General features: G+C 43.7%; 1 protein-coding gene across 1 annotated transcript in view; it reads left to right on the forward strand.

Annotated features, from left to right (window-relative positions):
- Positions 1 to 9,629, forward strand: part of LOC106589097 (regulating synaptic membrane exocytosis protein 3) — a 99,072-nt gene extending 89,443 nt beyond the window's left edge. The window contains exons 5-7 of the mRNA XM_014178788.3: positions 3,480 to 3,581; positions 7,546 to 7,685; positions 9,216 to 9,629. Of these exons, the coding sequence (XP_014034263.2) occupies positions 3,480 to 3,581; positions 7,546 to 7,685; positions 9,216 to 9,431 (458 nt within the window). The 3' untranslated portion in view covers positions 9,432 to 9,629. The remainder of the gene's footprint in view (positions 1 to 3,479; positions 3,582 to 7,545; positions 7,686 to 9,215) is intronic.
- Positions 9,630 to 14,173: the final 4,544 nt, after the last annotated feature.

Genomic DNA, 14,173 nt, shown 5'->3' on the forward strand with positions numbered 1-14,173 from the left:
GTGAATATGGGATGGCTCTACATTAGATACCAGATGGTGTATAAATATGGGGATGGCTCTACATTAGATACCAGATGGTGTATGAATATGGGGATGGCTCTACATTAGATACCAGATGGTGTGTGAATATGGGGATTGCTCTACATTAGATACCAGATGGTGTGTGAATATGGGATGGCTCTACATTAGATACCAGATGGTGTATACATATGGGATGGCTCTACATTAGATACCAGATGGTGTGTGAATATGGGGATTGCTCTACATTAGATACCAGATGGTGTGTGAATATGGGATGGCTCTACATTAGATACCAGATGGTGTATACATATGGGATGGCTCTACATTAGACACCAGATGGTGTATACATATGGGATGGCTCTACATTAGATACCAGATGGTTTGTGAATATGGAGATGGCTCTACATTAGATACCAGATGGTGTATAAATATGGGGATGGCTCTACATTAGATACCAGATGGTGTATAAATATGGAGATGGCTCTACATTAGATACCAGATGGTGTATACATATGGGATGGCTCTACATTAGATACCAGATGGTGTATACATATGGGATGGCTCTACATTAGATACCAGATGGTGTATACATATGGGATGGCTCTACATTAGATACCAGATGGTGTATACATATGGGATGGCTCTACATTAGATACCAGATGGTGTATAAATATGGGGATGGCTCTACATTAGATACCAGATGGTGTGTGAATATGGGGATGGCTCTACATTAGATACCAGATGGTGTGTGAATACGGGGATGGCTCTACATTAGATACCAGATGGTGTGTGAATATGGAGATGGCTCTACATTAGATACCAGATGGTGTGTGAATATGGGGAGGGCTCTACATTAGATACCAGATGGTGTATACATATGGGGATGGCTCTACATTAGATACCAGATGGTGTGTGAATATGGGATGGCTCTACATTAGATACCAGATGGTGTATAAATATGGGGATGGCTCTACATTAGATACCAGATGGTGTGTGAATATGGGGATGGCTCTACATTAGATACCAGATGGTGTGTGAATATGGGGATGGCTCTACATTAGATACCAGATGGTGTATAAATATGGGATGGCTCTACATTAGATACCAGATGGTGTGTGAATATGGAGATGGCTCTACATTAGATACCAGATGGTGTGTGAATATGGAGATGGCTCTACATTAGATACCAGATGGTGTGTGAATATGGGGAGGGCTCTACATTAGATACCAGATGGTGTATGAATACGGGGATGGCTCTACATTAGATACCAGATGGTGTATACATATGGGATGGCTCTACATTAGATACCAGATGGTGTATACATATGGGATGGCTCTACATTAGATACCAGATGGTGTATACATATGGGATGGCTCTACATTAGATACCAGATGGTGTATACATATGGGGATGGCTCTACATTAGATACCAGATGGTGTGTGAATATGGGGAGGGCTCTACATTAGATACCAGATGGTGTATAAATATGGAGATGGCTCTACATTAGATACCAGATGGTGTATACATATGGGATGGCTCTACATTAGATACCAGATGGTGTGTGAATATGGAGATGGCTCTACATTAGATACCAGATGGTGTATAAATATGGGGATGGCTCTACATTAGATACCAGATGGTGTGTGAATATGGGGAGGGCTCTACATTAGACACCAGATGGTGTGTGAATATGGAGATGGCTCTACATTAGATACCAGATGGTGTGTGAATATGGGGATGGCTCTACATTAGATACCAGATGGTGTATGAATATGGAGAGGGCTCTACATTAGATACCAGATGGTGTGTGAATATGGAGATGGCTCTACATTAGATACCAGATGGTGTATGAATATGGGGATGGCTCTACATTAGATACCAGATGGTGTGTGAATATGGGGATGGCTCTACATTAGATACCAGATGGTGTGTGAATATGGAGATGGCTCTACATTAGATACCAGATGGTGTGTGAATATGGGGATGGCTCTACATTAGATACCAGATGGTGTGTGAATATGGGGATGGCTCTACATTAGATACCAGATGGTGTATGAATATGGAGATAGCTCTACATTAGATACCAGATGGTGTGTGAATATGGAGATGGCTCTACATTAGATACCAGATGGTGTATACATATGGGATGGCTCTACATTAGATACCAGATGGTGTGTGAATATGGGGAGGGCTCTACATTAGATACCAGATGGTGTATAAATATGGAGATGGCTCTACATTAGATACCAGATGGTGTATACATATGGGATGGCTCTACATTAGATACCAGATGGTGTGTGAATATGGAGATGGCTCTACATTAGATACCAGATGGTGTATAAATATGGGGATGGCTCTACATTAGATACCAGATGGTGTGTGAATATGGGGAGGGCTCTACATTAGACACCAGATGGTGTGTGAATATGGAGATGGCTCTACATTAGATACCAGATGGTGTGTGAATATGGGGATGGCTCTACATTAGATACCAGATGGTGTATGAATATGGAGAGGGCTCTACATTAGATACCAGATGGTGTGTGAATATGGAGATGGCTCTACATTAGATACCAGATGGTGTATGAATATGGGGATGGCTCTACATTAGATACCAGATGGTGTGTGAATATGGGGAGGGCTCTACATTAGATACCAGATGGTGTGTGAATATGGGGATGGCTCTACATTAGATACCAGATGGTGTGTGAATATGGGGATGGCTCTACATTAGATACCAGATGGTGTGTGAATATGGGGATGGCTCTACATTAGATACCAGATGGTGTGTGAATATGGAGATGGCTCTACATTAGATACCAGATGGTGTATAAATATGGGGATGGCTCTACATTAGATACCAGATGGTGTATGAATATGGGGATGGCTCTACATTAGATACCAGATGGTGTATAAATATGGGGATGGCTCTACATTAGATACCAGATGGTGTATGAATATGGGGATGGCTCTACATTAGATACCAGATGGTGTATGAATACGGGGAGGGCTCTACATTAGATACCAGATGGTGTGTGAATATGGAGATGGCTCTACATTAGATACCAGATGGTGTATGACATACGGGGATGGCTCTACATTAGATACCAGATGGTGTGTGAATATGGGGATGGCTCTACATATTTAATTAATTTCATGAAGGTAAGTAAATATCAGTATTCTATGCCTAAATTACTTGGTAAATCATTGTGAGGACAGTGGAACAGACGTTATAACAGAGTGCACGCATTCTGTCTCTCCCTGCTGATCAACAGTGGTACTGCAGGCTGAAACTACACTTTCTGATCAGATACCGCATCATAATATGGCCAGAATGTAACCTGATCTGACCTGGAGAAGGGTTCTGGCCTATAACTACGCACAGAGCTTTTCCTGGCCAGGTTAAAGTAAAATCATCTGCCCCTAAACACGAGGAGTGTGTGTTTTCCTCCTGTAGGTGACGTCCATGTGGGTATGGTGGACAGAGGAGGCCAGCTAGAGGTGGAGATCAGCCAGGCCAGAGGTTTGACCCCTAAACCAGGGTCAAAGAACATCCCAGGTACAACACAAAACTACATAACTTTATTGTTCATTTAATCATCCCAGGCACATAAAAAACCTTCATAGCTTTATTGTTAATAACAGCTACAATACAAACCTACATAACTTTATTGTTAATCACAGGTACAATACAAACCTACATAACTTTATTGTTAATCACAGGTGCAATACAAACCTACGCAACTTTATTGTTAATCACAGGTACAATACAAACCTTCATAACTTTATTGTTCATTACAGGTACAAATCAAACCTACATAATTTTATTGTTCATCCCAGGTACAATACAAACCTACAGAACTTTATTGTTCATTTATTCATCCCAGGTACATAAAAAAACCTACATAACTTTATTGTTCATACCAGGTACACTACAAACCTACATAACTTTATTGTTCATACCAGGTACACTACAAACCTACATAGCTTTATTGTTCATACCAGGTACAATACAAACCTACATAACTTTATTGTTAATCACAGGTACAATACAAACCTACATAACTTTATGAAAAAGAAAGGAGGACCAAGGCACTCTTCATCAAATTAATTAAAATGCCTTTATTTTAAAACTAATTTCGACTGCATGGCATTCGTCAGGAAGTTCAAAGATACGATAATTCTGTCTTCTTTTTATTTATTTTTATTTTTCCACTCAACCCTGATTGAAGAGGGAGTGGTTACAGAATACATTCAGAAGTGAAATAGATATGTTATCGAAATACATATTAAGATTAAAAGTATTAGAGCTATTAGACAAGACAAAGTAGTCCTAGCCTTGAATAGGAGGGCAAAAATGGTGAGAGTTGGAGAGACATCCATTTTATAGTACAGTAGATCACAACCAACACGGACCACAGCAGTCCAAACATGGCATAGGGCAATGTGTCCACAAGATGACAGCAAAGGGACAACAAAGACCCTACTTGAATGTTGAGAAATCCATATCTTTATTTAAACCAAAGTACTTAGTGGCCTGTAGTTTGAAAATCCACAAAGCTTTCCCTTTGGTTTAGCTGTTTAAGGCGGTCCCCTGTTTTAACCAATCGTCTACGAGTAGAGGGAGCAGGAAGGACCTCAGCTATAGGCTCTCCATCTTCCTTTGGATGTGAGACATGCCCCTCACCTCCCTCTATCCTTCCTTTCCTCCCTCTAGCCCCCCCTTACCTCCCTCTAGCCCCCCTTTCCTCCCTCTAGCCCCCCCTTTCCTCCCTCTAGCCCCCCCTTTCCTCCCTCTAGCTCCCCCTTTCCTCCCTCTAGCCCCCCTTTCCTCCCTCTAGCCCCCCCTTTCCTCCCTCTAGCTCCCCCTTTCCTCCCTCTAGCCCCCCTTTCCTCCTCTAGCCCCCCCTTTCCTCCCTCTAGCCCCCCCTTTCCTCCCTCTAGCTCCCCCTTTCCTCCCTTTAGCCCCCACTTACCTCCCCCTAGCCTCCCTCTACCCCCCTTACCTCCCCCTAGCCCTTCCTTATCTCCCTCTATCCCCCTTACCCACTCTATCCTTCCTTACCTCCCTCTATCCTTCCTTACCTCCCTCTATACTTCCTTACCTCCCTCTATCCCCCTTACCCCACTCTATCCTTCCTTTCCTCCCTCTATCCTTCCTACCTCCCTCTATCCTTCCTTACCTCCCTCTATCCCCCTTACCCCACTCTATCCTTCCTTTCCTCCCTCTATCCTTCCTACCTCCCTCTATCCTTCCTTACCTCCCTCTATCCCTCCTTACCTCCCTCTATCCCTCCTTTCCTCTCTCTATCCCTCCTTTCCTCTCTCTATCCCTCCTTACCTCCCTCTATCCTTCCTTACCTCCCTCTATCCCTCCTTTCCTCTCTTTATCCCTCCTTACCTCCCTCTATCCCTCCTTACCTCCCTCTATCCCTCCTTACCTCCCTCTATCCCTCCTTACCTCCCTCTATCCTTCTTTACCTCGCTCTATCCCTCCTTACCTCCCTCTATCCTTCTTTACCTCGCTCTATCCCTCCTTACCTCCCTCTATCCCTCCTTACCTCCCTCTATCCCTCCTTTCCTCCCTCTATCCCTCCTTTCCTCCCTTTATCACTCCTTACCTCCCTCTATCCCTTCCTTACCTCCCTCTATCCTTCCTTACCTCCCTCTATCCCTCCTTACCTCCCTCTATCCCTCCTTTCCCTCCTCTCTATCCCTCCTTACCTCCCTCTATCCTTCTTTACCTCCCTCTATCCCTCCTTACCTCCCTCTATCCCTCCTTACCTCCCTCTATCCCTCCTTTCCTCCCTTTATCCCTCCTTACCTCCCTCTAGCTCCCCCTTACCTCCATCCCGAGGGGGGGGGGCAAAGTACGGCCTCGAGAAATAAAATGTAAATACATTTTTTTTATAATTATTTTTTTTTAACCTTTTTTTACCTACATTTCGTGCAATCCAATTGGTAGTTACAGTCTTGTCTCATCACTGCACCTCCCGTATAGACTCAGTAGAGGTGCGAAGGTCGAGAGCCAGGCGTCCTCCGAAACACGACCCTGCCAAGCCGCACTGCTTCTTGACACAATACCCACTTAATCCAGAAGCCAGCCACACCAATGTGTCAGAGGAAACACCGTACACCTGGTGACCGTGTCAGTGTGCACTGCGCTCGGCCGGCCACAGGAGTCACTAGAGCGCAATGGGACAAGGACATCCCAGCTGGCCAAACGCTCCTTTAACCCAGACGACGCTGGACCAATTGTGCATCGCCTCATGGGTCTCCCGGTCACGGCCGGTTGAGACACAGCCCGGGATCGAAGTCGGATCTGTAGTGATACCTCAAGCATTGCAGTGCCTTAGACGGTTGCCATGGTGCCTTGCCATGGGGTAGTCTTCATTGGCTACCCGTGTGGCGTACTTGTTTTTCCGCTAAGCGGTCTTGAAGGCGTTTCTTTGTCCGTCCAAATGTAGAACACCTTGCACTGTGGACATTCCAATCAGTCATTTTTTTTTTACAGTTAATGAAACGCTTGACTTGATAACTGTGTTAGAAACTGTGTAAACAAAATACATTTTTCTGTCCAATATTTTCTGCACTGGTTGCATTTGAAAGAGCACCCCCCCCATCCTTCCTTACCTACCCTCTATCCTTCCTTACCTCCCTCTATCGTTCCTTTCCTCCCTCTAGCTCCCCCTTTCCTCCCTCTAGCCCCCCCTATCCTTCCTTACCTCCCTCTATCCTTCCTTTCCTCCCTCTAGCCCCCACTTTCCTCCCTCTAGCCCCCCCGTTCCTCCCTCTAGCCCCCCCGTTCCTCCCTCTAGCTCCCCCTTTCCTCCCTCTAGCCCCCCCTTTCCTCCCTCTAGCCCCCCCGTTCCTCCCTCTAGCCCCCCCGTTCCTCCCTCTAGCCCCCCCGTTCCTCCCTCTAGCTCCCCCTTTCCTCCCTCTAGCTCCCCCTTTCCTCCCTCTAGCCCCCCCGTTCCTCCCTCTAGCTCCCCCTTTCCTCCCTCTAGCCCCCCCTTTCCTCCCTCTAGCCCCCCCGTTCCTCCCTCTAGCTCCCCCTTTCCTCCCTCTAGCCCCCCCTTTCCTCCCTCTGCGCACTAATTGGTCATTTAGGATAGGACATCTCTTATGGCTGGTGGCTCTGGAAAGGCTTCGCTTTAGTAGCGTATCACTTTGGATCCTTCCACAATTTATTTTTCATCATCATTTTAATGTTCTCTGCTTCAGTGCTACATTTTTTATGTAACAAAAGTCACAACAAGTCCTCTCTGTCAAGTCATCTGGTGGAAACAGTCTGCCCACTGAATGGTTTTCACATATGTAGTCGATTCATCCTAAATTAACATCTGTAGTCGATTCATCCTAAATTAACATCTGTAGTCGATTCATCCTAAATTTGAATTAAAATAACTTTATTGTTCATTTCTTGTGCACTGTCACAGGGTAGATTTGAATAGAAGAAAAAAAACTTTATTGTTCATCCTGACCAGTCACAGGGGTTAATTTCCAGCATAAATTTCCTGCAGCGACCTACGTGAAGGTGTATGTGTTGGAGAATGGGGCGTGTCTGGCTAAGAAGAAGACCAGAGTGGTGAAGAAGACTCTAGACCCTTCCTACCAACAGGCCTTGCTGTTTGAAGAGAGTCCTCAGGCCAAAGTCCTCCAGGTTAATACCTATAATCTAGTGATTTGAGAACCCCATGTATTCATCTTGCATGGCCAGATACATTTTCTTTCACCACTAGATCTGTATTTAATGACTTACTTACTTAATTCGGAAAGCGTTCAGACCCCTTCACTTTTTTTACATCTTGCTACGTTACAGCCTTATTCTAAAATGGATTCAATTCAATGTTTTACCTCATCAATCTACACACAATACCCCATAATGACAAAGCGAAAACAGGTTTAGATATTTTTGTGAATTTATTAAAATAAAAAATCAGAAATACCTTATTTACATGAGTATTCAGCCTCTTTGCTATGCGACTCGAAATTGAGGTCAGGTGCATCCTGTTTCCATTGATCATCCTTGAGATGTTTCTACAACTTGATTGGAGTCCACCTGTGGTAAATTCAATTGATTGGACATGATTTGGAAAGGCACACACCTGTCTATATAAGATCCCACAGTTGACAGAGCAGAAACCAAGCCAGGAGGACGAAGGAATTGTCCGTAGAGCTCCGAGACAGGATTGTGTCGAGGCACAGATGGAAGGGTACCAAAAAAGTTCTGCAGCATTAAAGGTCCCCAAGAACACAGTGGCCTCCTGTCACGGTTGTCGTAGGAATGAGCGGACCAAAGTGCAGCGTGTGTGTCGTTCCACATTTTATTTATACTGTGAAACTATGCAATACATAAACAATAAACTGAACGAACAAAACAACAAACCGTGACGCAGAGGTGAAAACATACACTACTCAAAATTAATCTCCCACAAACCCAGGTGGGACAAACACCCTACTGAAGTATGATCTCCAATTAGAGACAACGATGACCAGCTGCCTCTAATTGGAGATCATCCCAAACAAAACCAACATAGAAATACAAAACATAGAAAAACACCCCCTGTCACGCCCTGACCTACTCTACCATAGAAAATCACATCTTATTATGGTCAGGACGTGTCACCTCCATCATTCTTAAATGGAAGAAGTTTGGAACCACCAAGACTCTTCCCAGAGCTGGCCGCCCAGACAAACTTATGCAAAAGTGATATATATATTTTTTTTTACATTTGCAAAAATTATAAAAACCTGTTTTTGCTTTGTCATTATGGGGTATTATGTGTAGATTGATGAGGGGAAAAAACAATTTAATCTATTTTAGAATAAGGCTGTAACAAAATGTGGAATCAGTCAAGGGGTCTGAATACTTTCCCAAATGCATTGTAATTTTCTCGAATCTCTTGCAGCGATATAATGTTTTGGATGGTTAGCTAATCAAAGCATTGACTTAATTTCCTCTCCTCTCTCTCACTCCCACCCTCTCTTTCTCTCTCACCCTCTCTCTCTCTCCCACCCACCCTCTCTCTCTCTCTCTCTCTCTCTCCCACCCCTCTCTCTCTCTCTCTCTGCCACCCTCTCTCTCTCCTACCCTCTCTCTCTCTCTCTCTCTCTCTCTCTCTCTCCTACCCTCTCTCTCTCTCTCTCTCTCTCTCTCTCCTCCCACCCTCTCTCTCTCTCTCTCTCCCAGGTGATTGTGTGGGGTGACTATGGGCGGATGGACCACAAGTGCTTCATGGGCATGGCTCAGATCATGCTAGATGACTTGGACCTTGGTGCCACGGTGAGCGGATGGTACAAGCTGTTTCCCACCTCGTCTCTGGCTGACCCCAGCATCGGACCTCTCACACGGCGACTGTCCCAGTCCTCACTGGAGAGCTGTGCCACCAGCCCCTCCTGTACCTAGACAGAGAGAACTATATAGCATCAGCACACACACACACACACACACACACACACACACACACACACACACACACACACACACACACACACACACACACACACACACACACACACACACACACACACACACACACTCAGCATGCAGTTATAAACGCTGAAACACAGTCAGACGTGTATACATGCAGGCTTCTGAATACACACACACCACACACACACACACACACACACACACACACACACACACACACACACACACACACACACACACACACACACACACACACACACACACACACACACACACACACACACTCAAACACTCTGACCCTCAGATCCATCCCCATAACTACATAAGATAACATGATTTACCAGAACATAGCATTCTAGTAGCATTACTTACTCCCCAATATCCCCGTCCCCGTCCCCCTGTCCCAATCCCCCGTCCCCTGTCCCCCGTCCCCTGTCCCCGTCCCCCGTCCCCTGTCCCCTGTCCCCCGTCCCCTGACCCCTGTCCCAATCCCCTGTCATCGTCCCCCGTCCCCTGTCCCCTGTTCCATCTCAGAATCCCTGTCCCATCTCAGAATCCCTGTCCTGTTGAGTGGATGCCCCATTCGACATTCCCTGATCCCAGAATTCCAAGGCTATGTCCCAAAATGCCAGCCTATTCCCTATATAGTGAACTACTACTGACCAGAGCTCAGAGAATAGGGTGCCATTTGGAACACAAGCCAAGGCATTTCTTCTCATCCCAGGGTCAGGTCATTCCGAAACCAGTTTTTAAACTCTCTATGCCAAACTAAGAAGAAAAACGACTTTATTTTTTAAAACCAAAGCAATTTTTATTGTTACTATCAGGAGCGCTAGTTACACAATATCTAACGTATTGTTATGTAGCAGAGTCTATGAGGTAGATGGAATACAATATCTAAGGTATTGTTATGTACCAGAGTCTATGAGGTAGATGGAATACAATATCTAAGGTATTGTTATGTACCAGAGTCTGAGGTAGATGGAATACAATATCTAAGGTATTGTTATGTACCAGAGTCTGAGGTAGATGGAATACAATATCTAAGGTATTGTTATGTACCAGAGTCTGAGGTAGATGGAATACAATATCTAAGGTATTGTTATGTAGCATAGTCTATGAGGTAGATGGAATACAATATCTAACGTATTGTTATGTACCAGAGTCTGAGGTAGATGGAATACAATATCTAAGGTATTGTTATGTACCAGAGTCTGAGGTAGATGGAATACAATATCTAACGTATTGTTATGTAGCAGAGTCTATGAGGTAGATGGAATACAATATCTAAGGTATTGTTATGTACCAGAGTCTATGAGGTAGATGGAATACAATATCTAACGTATTGTTATGTAGCATAGTCTATGAGTTAGATGGAATACAATATCGGGTAGAGCGCTGAGGTGTGGCCTCGTAGTGTAGCATAGTCTATGAGTTAGATGGAATACAATATCTAAGGTATTGTTATGTACCAGAGTCTATGAGGTAGATGGAATACAATATCTAACGTATTGTTATGTACCAGAGTCTATGAGTTAGATGGAATACAATATCTAAGGTATTGTTATGTACCAGAGTCTATGAGGTAGATGGAATACAATATCTAAGGTATTGTTATGTACCAGAGTCTATGAGGTAGATGGAATACAATATCTAAGGTATTGTTATGTACCAGAGTCTATGAGGTAGAAGGAATACAATATCTAACGTATTGTTATGTACCAGAGTCTATGAGTTAGACGGAATGTAAAAAAATATTAGGTCTTCTAAACACACACACAGGCTGGGGAGGAGCGAGAAAAGGCCACGTTATATTAACACAAATAAACAGGATGTTTACATAATCACTATTATGTGAGGTAGCAGCGCAAATCTTCTCATTTCCACAAGCCAGAGTTGAGAAGTATATAGATGTTAGATAGCTAATATGGATATGTGTGTTCATGTGTGTATTGGCTGCATCCTACACGTTTGCTTACAACCCTTATTGAGTTATTTTAAAGTGCTTTTTTTTTAAAGTGCTTTATATATATAGCTTGCCCTTTAAGACTCTAATCAGATATATAGATGGTACTTTATTTATTTAGCTAAATCAGTCACTGTCTAAAGAACATGAACAACGTAACACTCTACGCTGAGTTTTGGGAGATGGAGGGACATCGTTTCCATACAGAATAAACAAATCCCAACCTACCAGCATCTCTCGTGAACAAGCGGCATCGTGGGACACAGGAGGACCAACTGACAAACTAACAGGAATCATTCTCCTCCTTCCTCAAGAGCGTTCAACACAAAGGCTTCTGGATAGTCTGGGCCATAGTCATCGGTCATTGTAGACCCTGTTAGTGCGAACCACACTGGACTTCATATCCTAGAGGTGATATTGTATGCTTCTGCCCCACAACATGTCTACTGTACAGACCAGCACTTTTTGGATCAACTTCCTCTTGATTTCCTGTTTAAGTTTCTTATCTTCACTTCCTGTTTCTGACCGTAATTAGGAAGTGGGAAGAATTGATAAGATAGAAGTCTTTCTGATGTCTTGTGGTAGAATCTCCCACCCAGGACACACCCACGCATGGATGTCCACCAAAACACACAGGCCTATGTCTGATTATTGGGTACTGACTGCCACCTGGGTGAACTTTAACCTTTAGCCCCTGAGGTTATGTGGTCAGGTCACTGTTCTCTCAGCAATGTAAACCTCAGCAGCGCAGATATATTGTATTCTCAAGTATTTTACATTTTAGTCATTTAGCAGACGCTCTTATCCAGAGCGACTTACAGTAGTGAATACATACATTTCGTGCATTTGTTTTTTTGTACTGGCCCCCCGTGGGAATCAAACCCACAACCCTGGCGTTGCGCACACCATGCTGGCGTTGCAAACACCATGCTCTACCAACTGAGCCACAGGGAAAGTATCTTCAACAACCAGTAGATGGCGTCTGATTGGTTCCTGTTCAACCAGTAGGTGACATCTGATTGGTTCCTGTTCAACCAATAGATGACATCTGATTGGTTCCTGTTCAACCAGTAGGTGACATCTGATTGGTTCCTGTTCAACCAATAGATGACATCTGATTGGTTCCTGTTCAACCAATAGATGACATCTGATTGGTTCCTGTTCAACCAGTAGGTGACATCTGATTGGTTCCTGTTCAACCAGTAGGTGACATCTGATTGGTTCCTGTTCAACCAGTAGATGCCGTCTGATTGGTTCCTGTTCAACCAGTAGGTGACATCTGATTGGTTCCTGCACAAGCTCAAACTCAAAAGTGTATTGTGATCTCATTTGCTGATAAGGACATTTCTTCTGGTCAACAGTTTTGCATATCGTCATGTGATCTGGACACACCGGTCTCTTATTGGCCAGGACTCCTATATTACTTCTTAAATCAGCCCTCTCTCATTTCTTATTGGTTGCTGTTACATGCACACAATAATGTGATTATTGTGAATAGTCAGATTAATATAATAGTTTGTTTAAATGTTGTATGCTTTGCAAGAAGAACAATTTCCCTAAAAATCCTGTTTACATGGACACATCTGAAATCAGGCTACCTGATGGGATTTTTGATAAAAGCGGAAAATTTCCAATCAAAATAATCGTTCTACCACAGTAACCAGGTTATTTTTGCGAAGCCTATTTGATTCTGAGCATGGATAAATAACGTTTTTTCCGTATTCACTTCACTCATACATAAGAGGGAGGCTTGAGCTGCTGGCAGATCAAATACACAGCTGGAACGCCGATTAAGCTGTTTACACGTCCCAATAATTTGAAAGTTTGCTTCAGAAAATCAGCAAATGCTTACTTTGATTTTAACCTTACACCGGTTAAGATAAGCTGAGTAATGTGTTTACATGTTTTTTCCGTACTCGGCCTTCTGCCATAATGAGTTGAATATAGCATCTGTTCGGGCGATACTTTTTGGGGCGGCAGGTAGCCTAGTGGTTAGAGTGGAGGGGCGACAGGTAGCCTAGTGGTTAGAGTGGAGGGGCGGCAGGTAGCCTAGTGGTTAGAGTGGAGGGGAGGCAGGTAGCCTAGTGGTTAGAGTGGTGGGGCGGTAGGTAGCCTAGTGGTTAGACCGTTGTTGCCAGTAACTGAAAGGTTGCTGGATTGAATCCCTGAGCTGACAAGGTAAAAATCTGTCGTTCTGCCCCCTGAACAAGGCAGTTAACCCACTGTTCCCCAGTAGGTCGTCATTGTAAATAAGAATTTGTTCTTAACTGACTTGCCTAGTTAAATAAAATAAAAAATTAAATATCACATTATTTGTGTGCATGTAAACGTACTCAATGTTTCTAATGTTCTATGCTAGTTGGCTGCAATGACCAAACTTCCATAATGAAAAATATTTCAACAAATTTTGTTAACACTGTTGATTGACTGAATTTCAGTTCAGAGTCAAATTTATCACATGCTTTCATGGCGCCATTGTACACGCAACAAATAATGACATGAAGGATTTCTTTAAGCAGTAGCTTTTATGTTGTGACCACGAGGAATATCACTGAGACCAAACATGTCCATTTAAGATGAAGGCTGGCGTATCGTAAACAATCTTTAGTGGTTCTGTAGATACTGGCCATTGGAACGCTGTGGAGAGAGATTCTGTAGACTCTGGCCATTGGAACGCTGTGGAGAGAGATTCTGTAGACTCTGGCCATTGGAACCTGCTGTGGAGAGAGATTCTGTAGACTCTGGCCAT

This window comes from Salmo salar, chromosome 27 (assembly GCF_965601325.2).
Source record: "Salmo salar chromosome 27, fSalSal1, whole genome shotgun sequence".
In the NCBI taxonomy this organism is placed as follows: domain Eukaryota; kingdom Metazoa; phylum Chordata; class Actinopteri; order Salmoniformes; family Salmonidae; genus Salmo; species Salmo salar.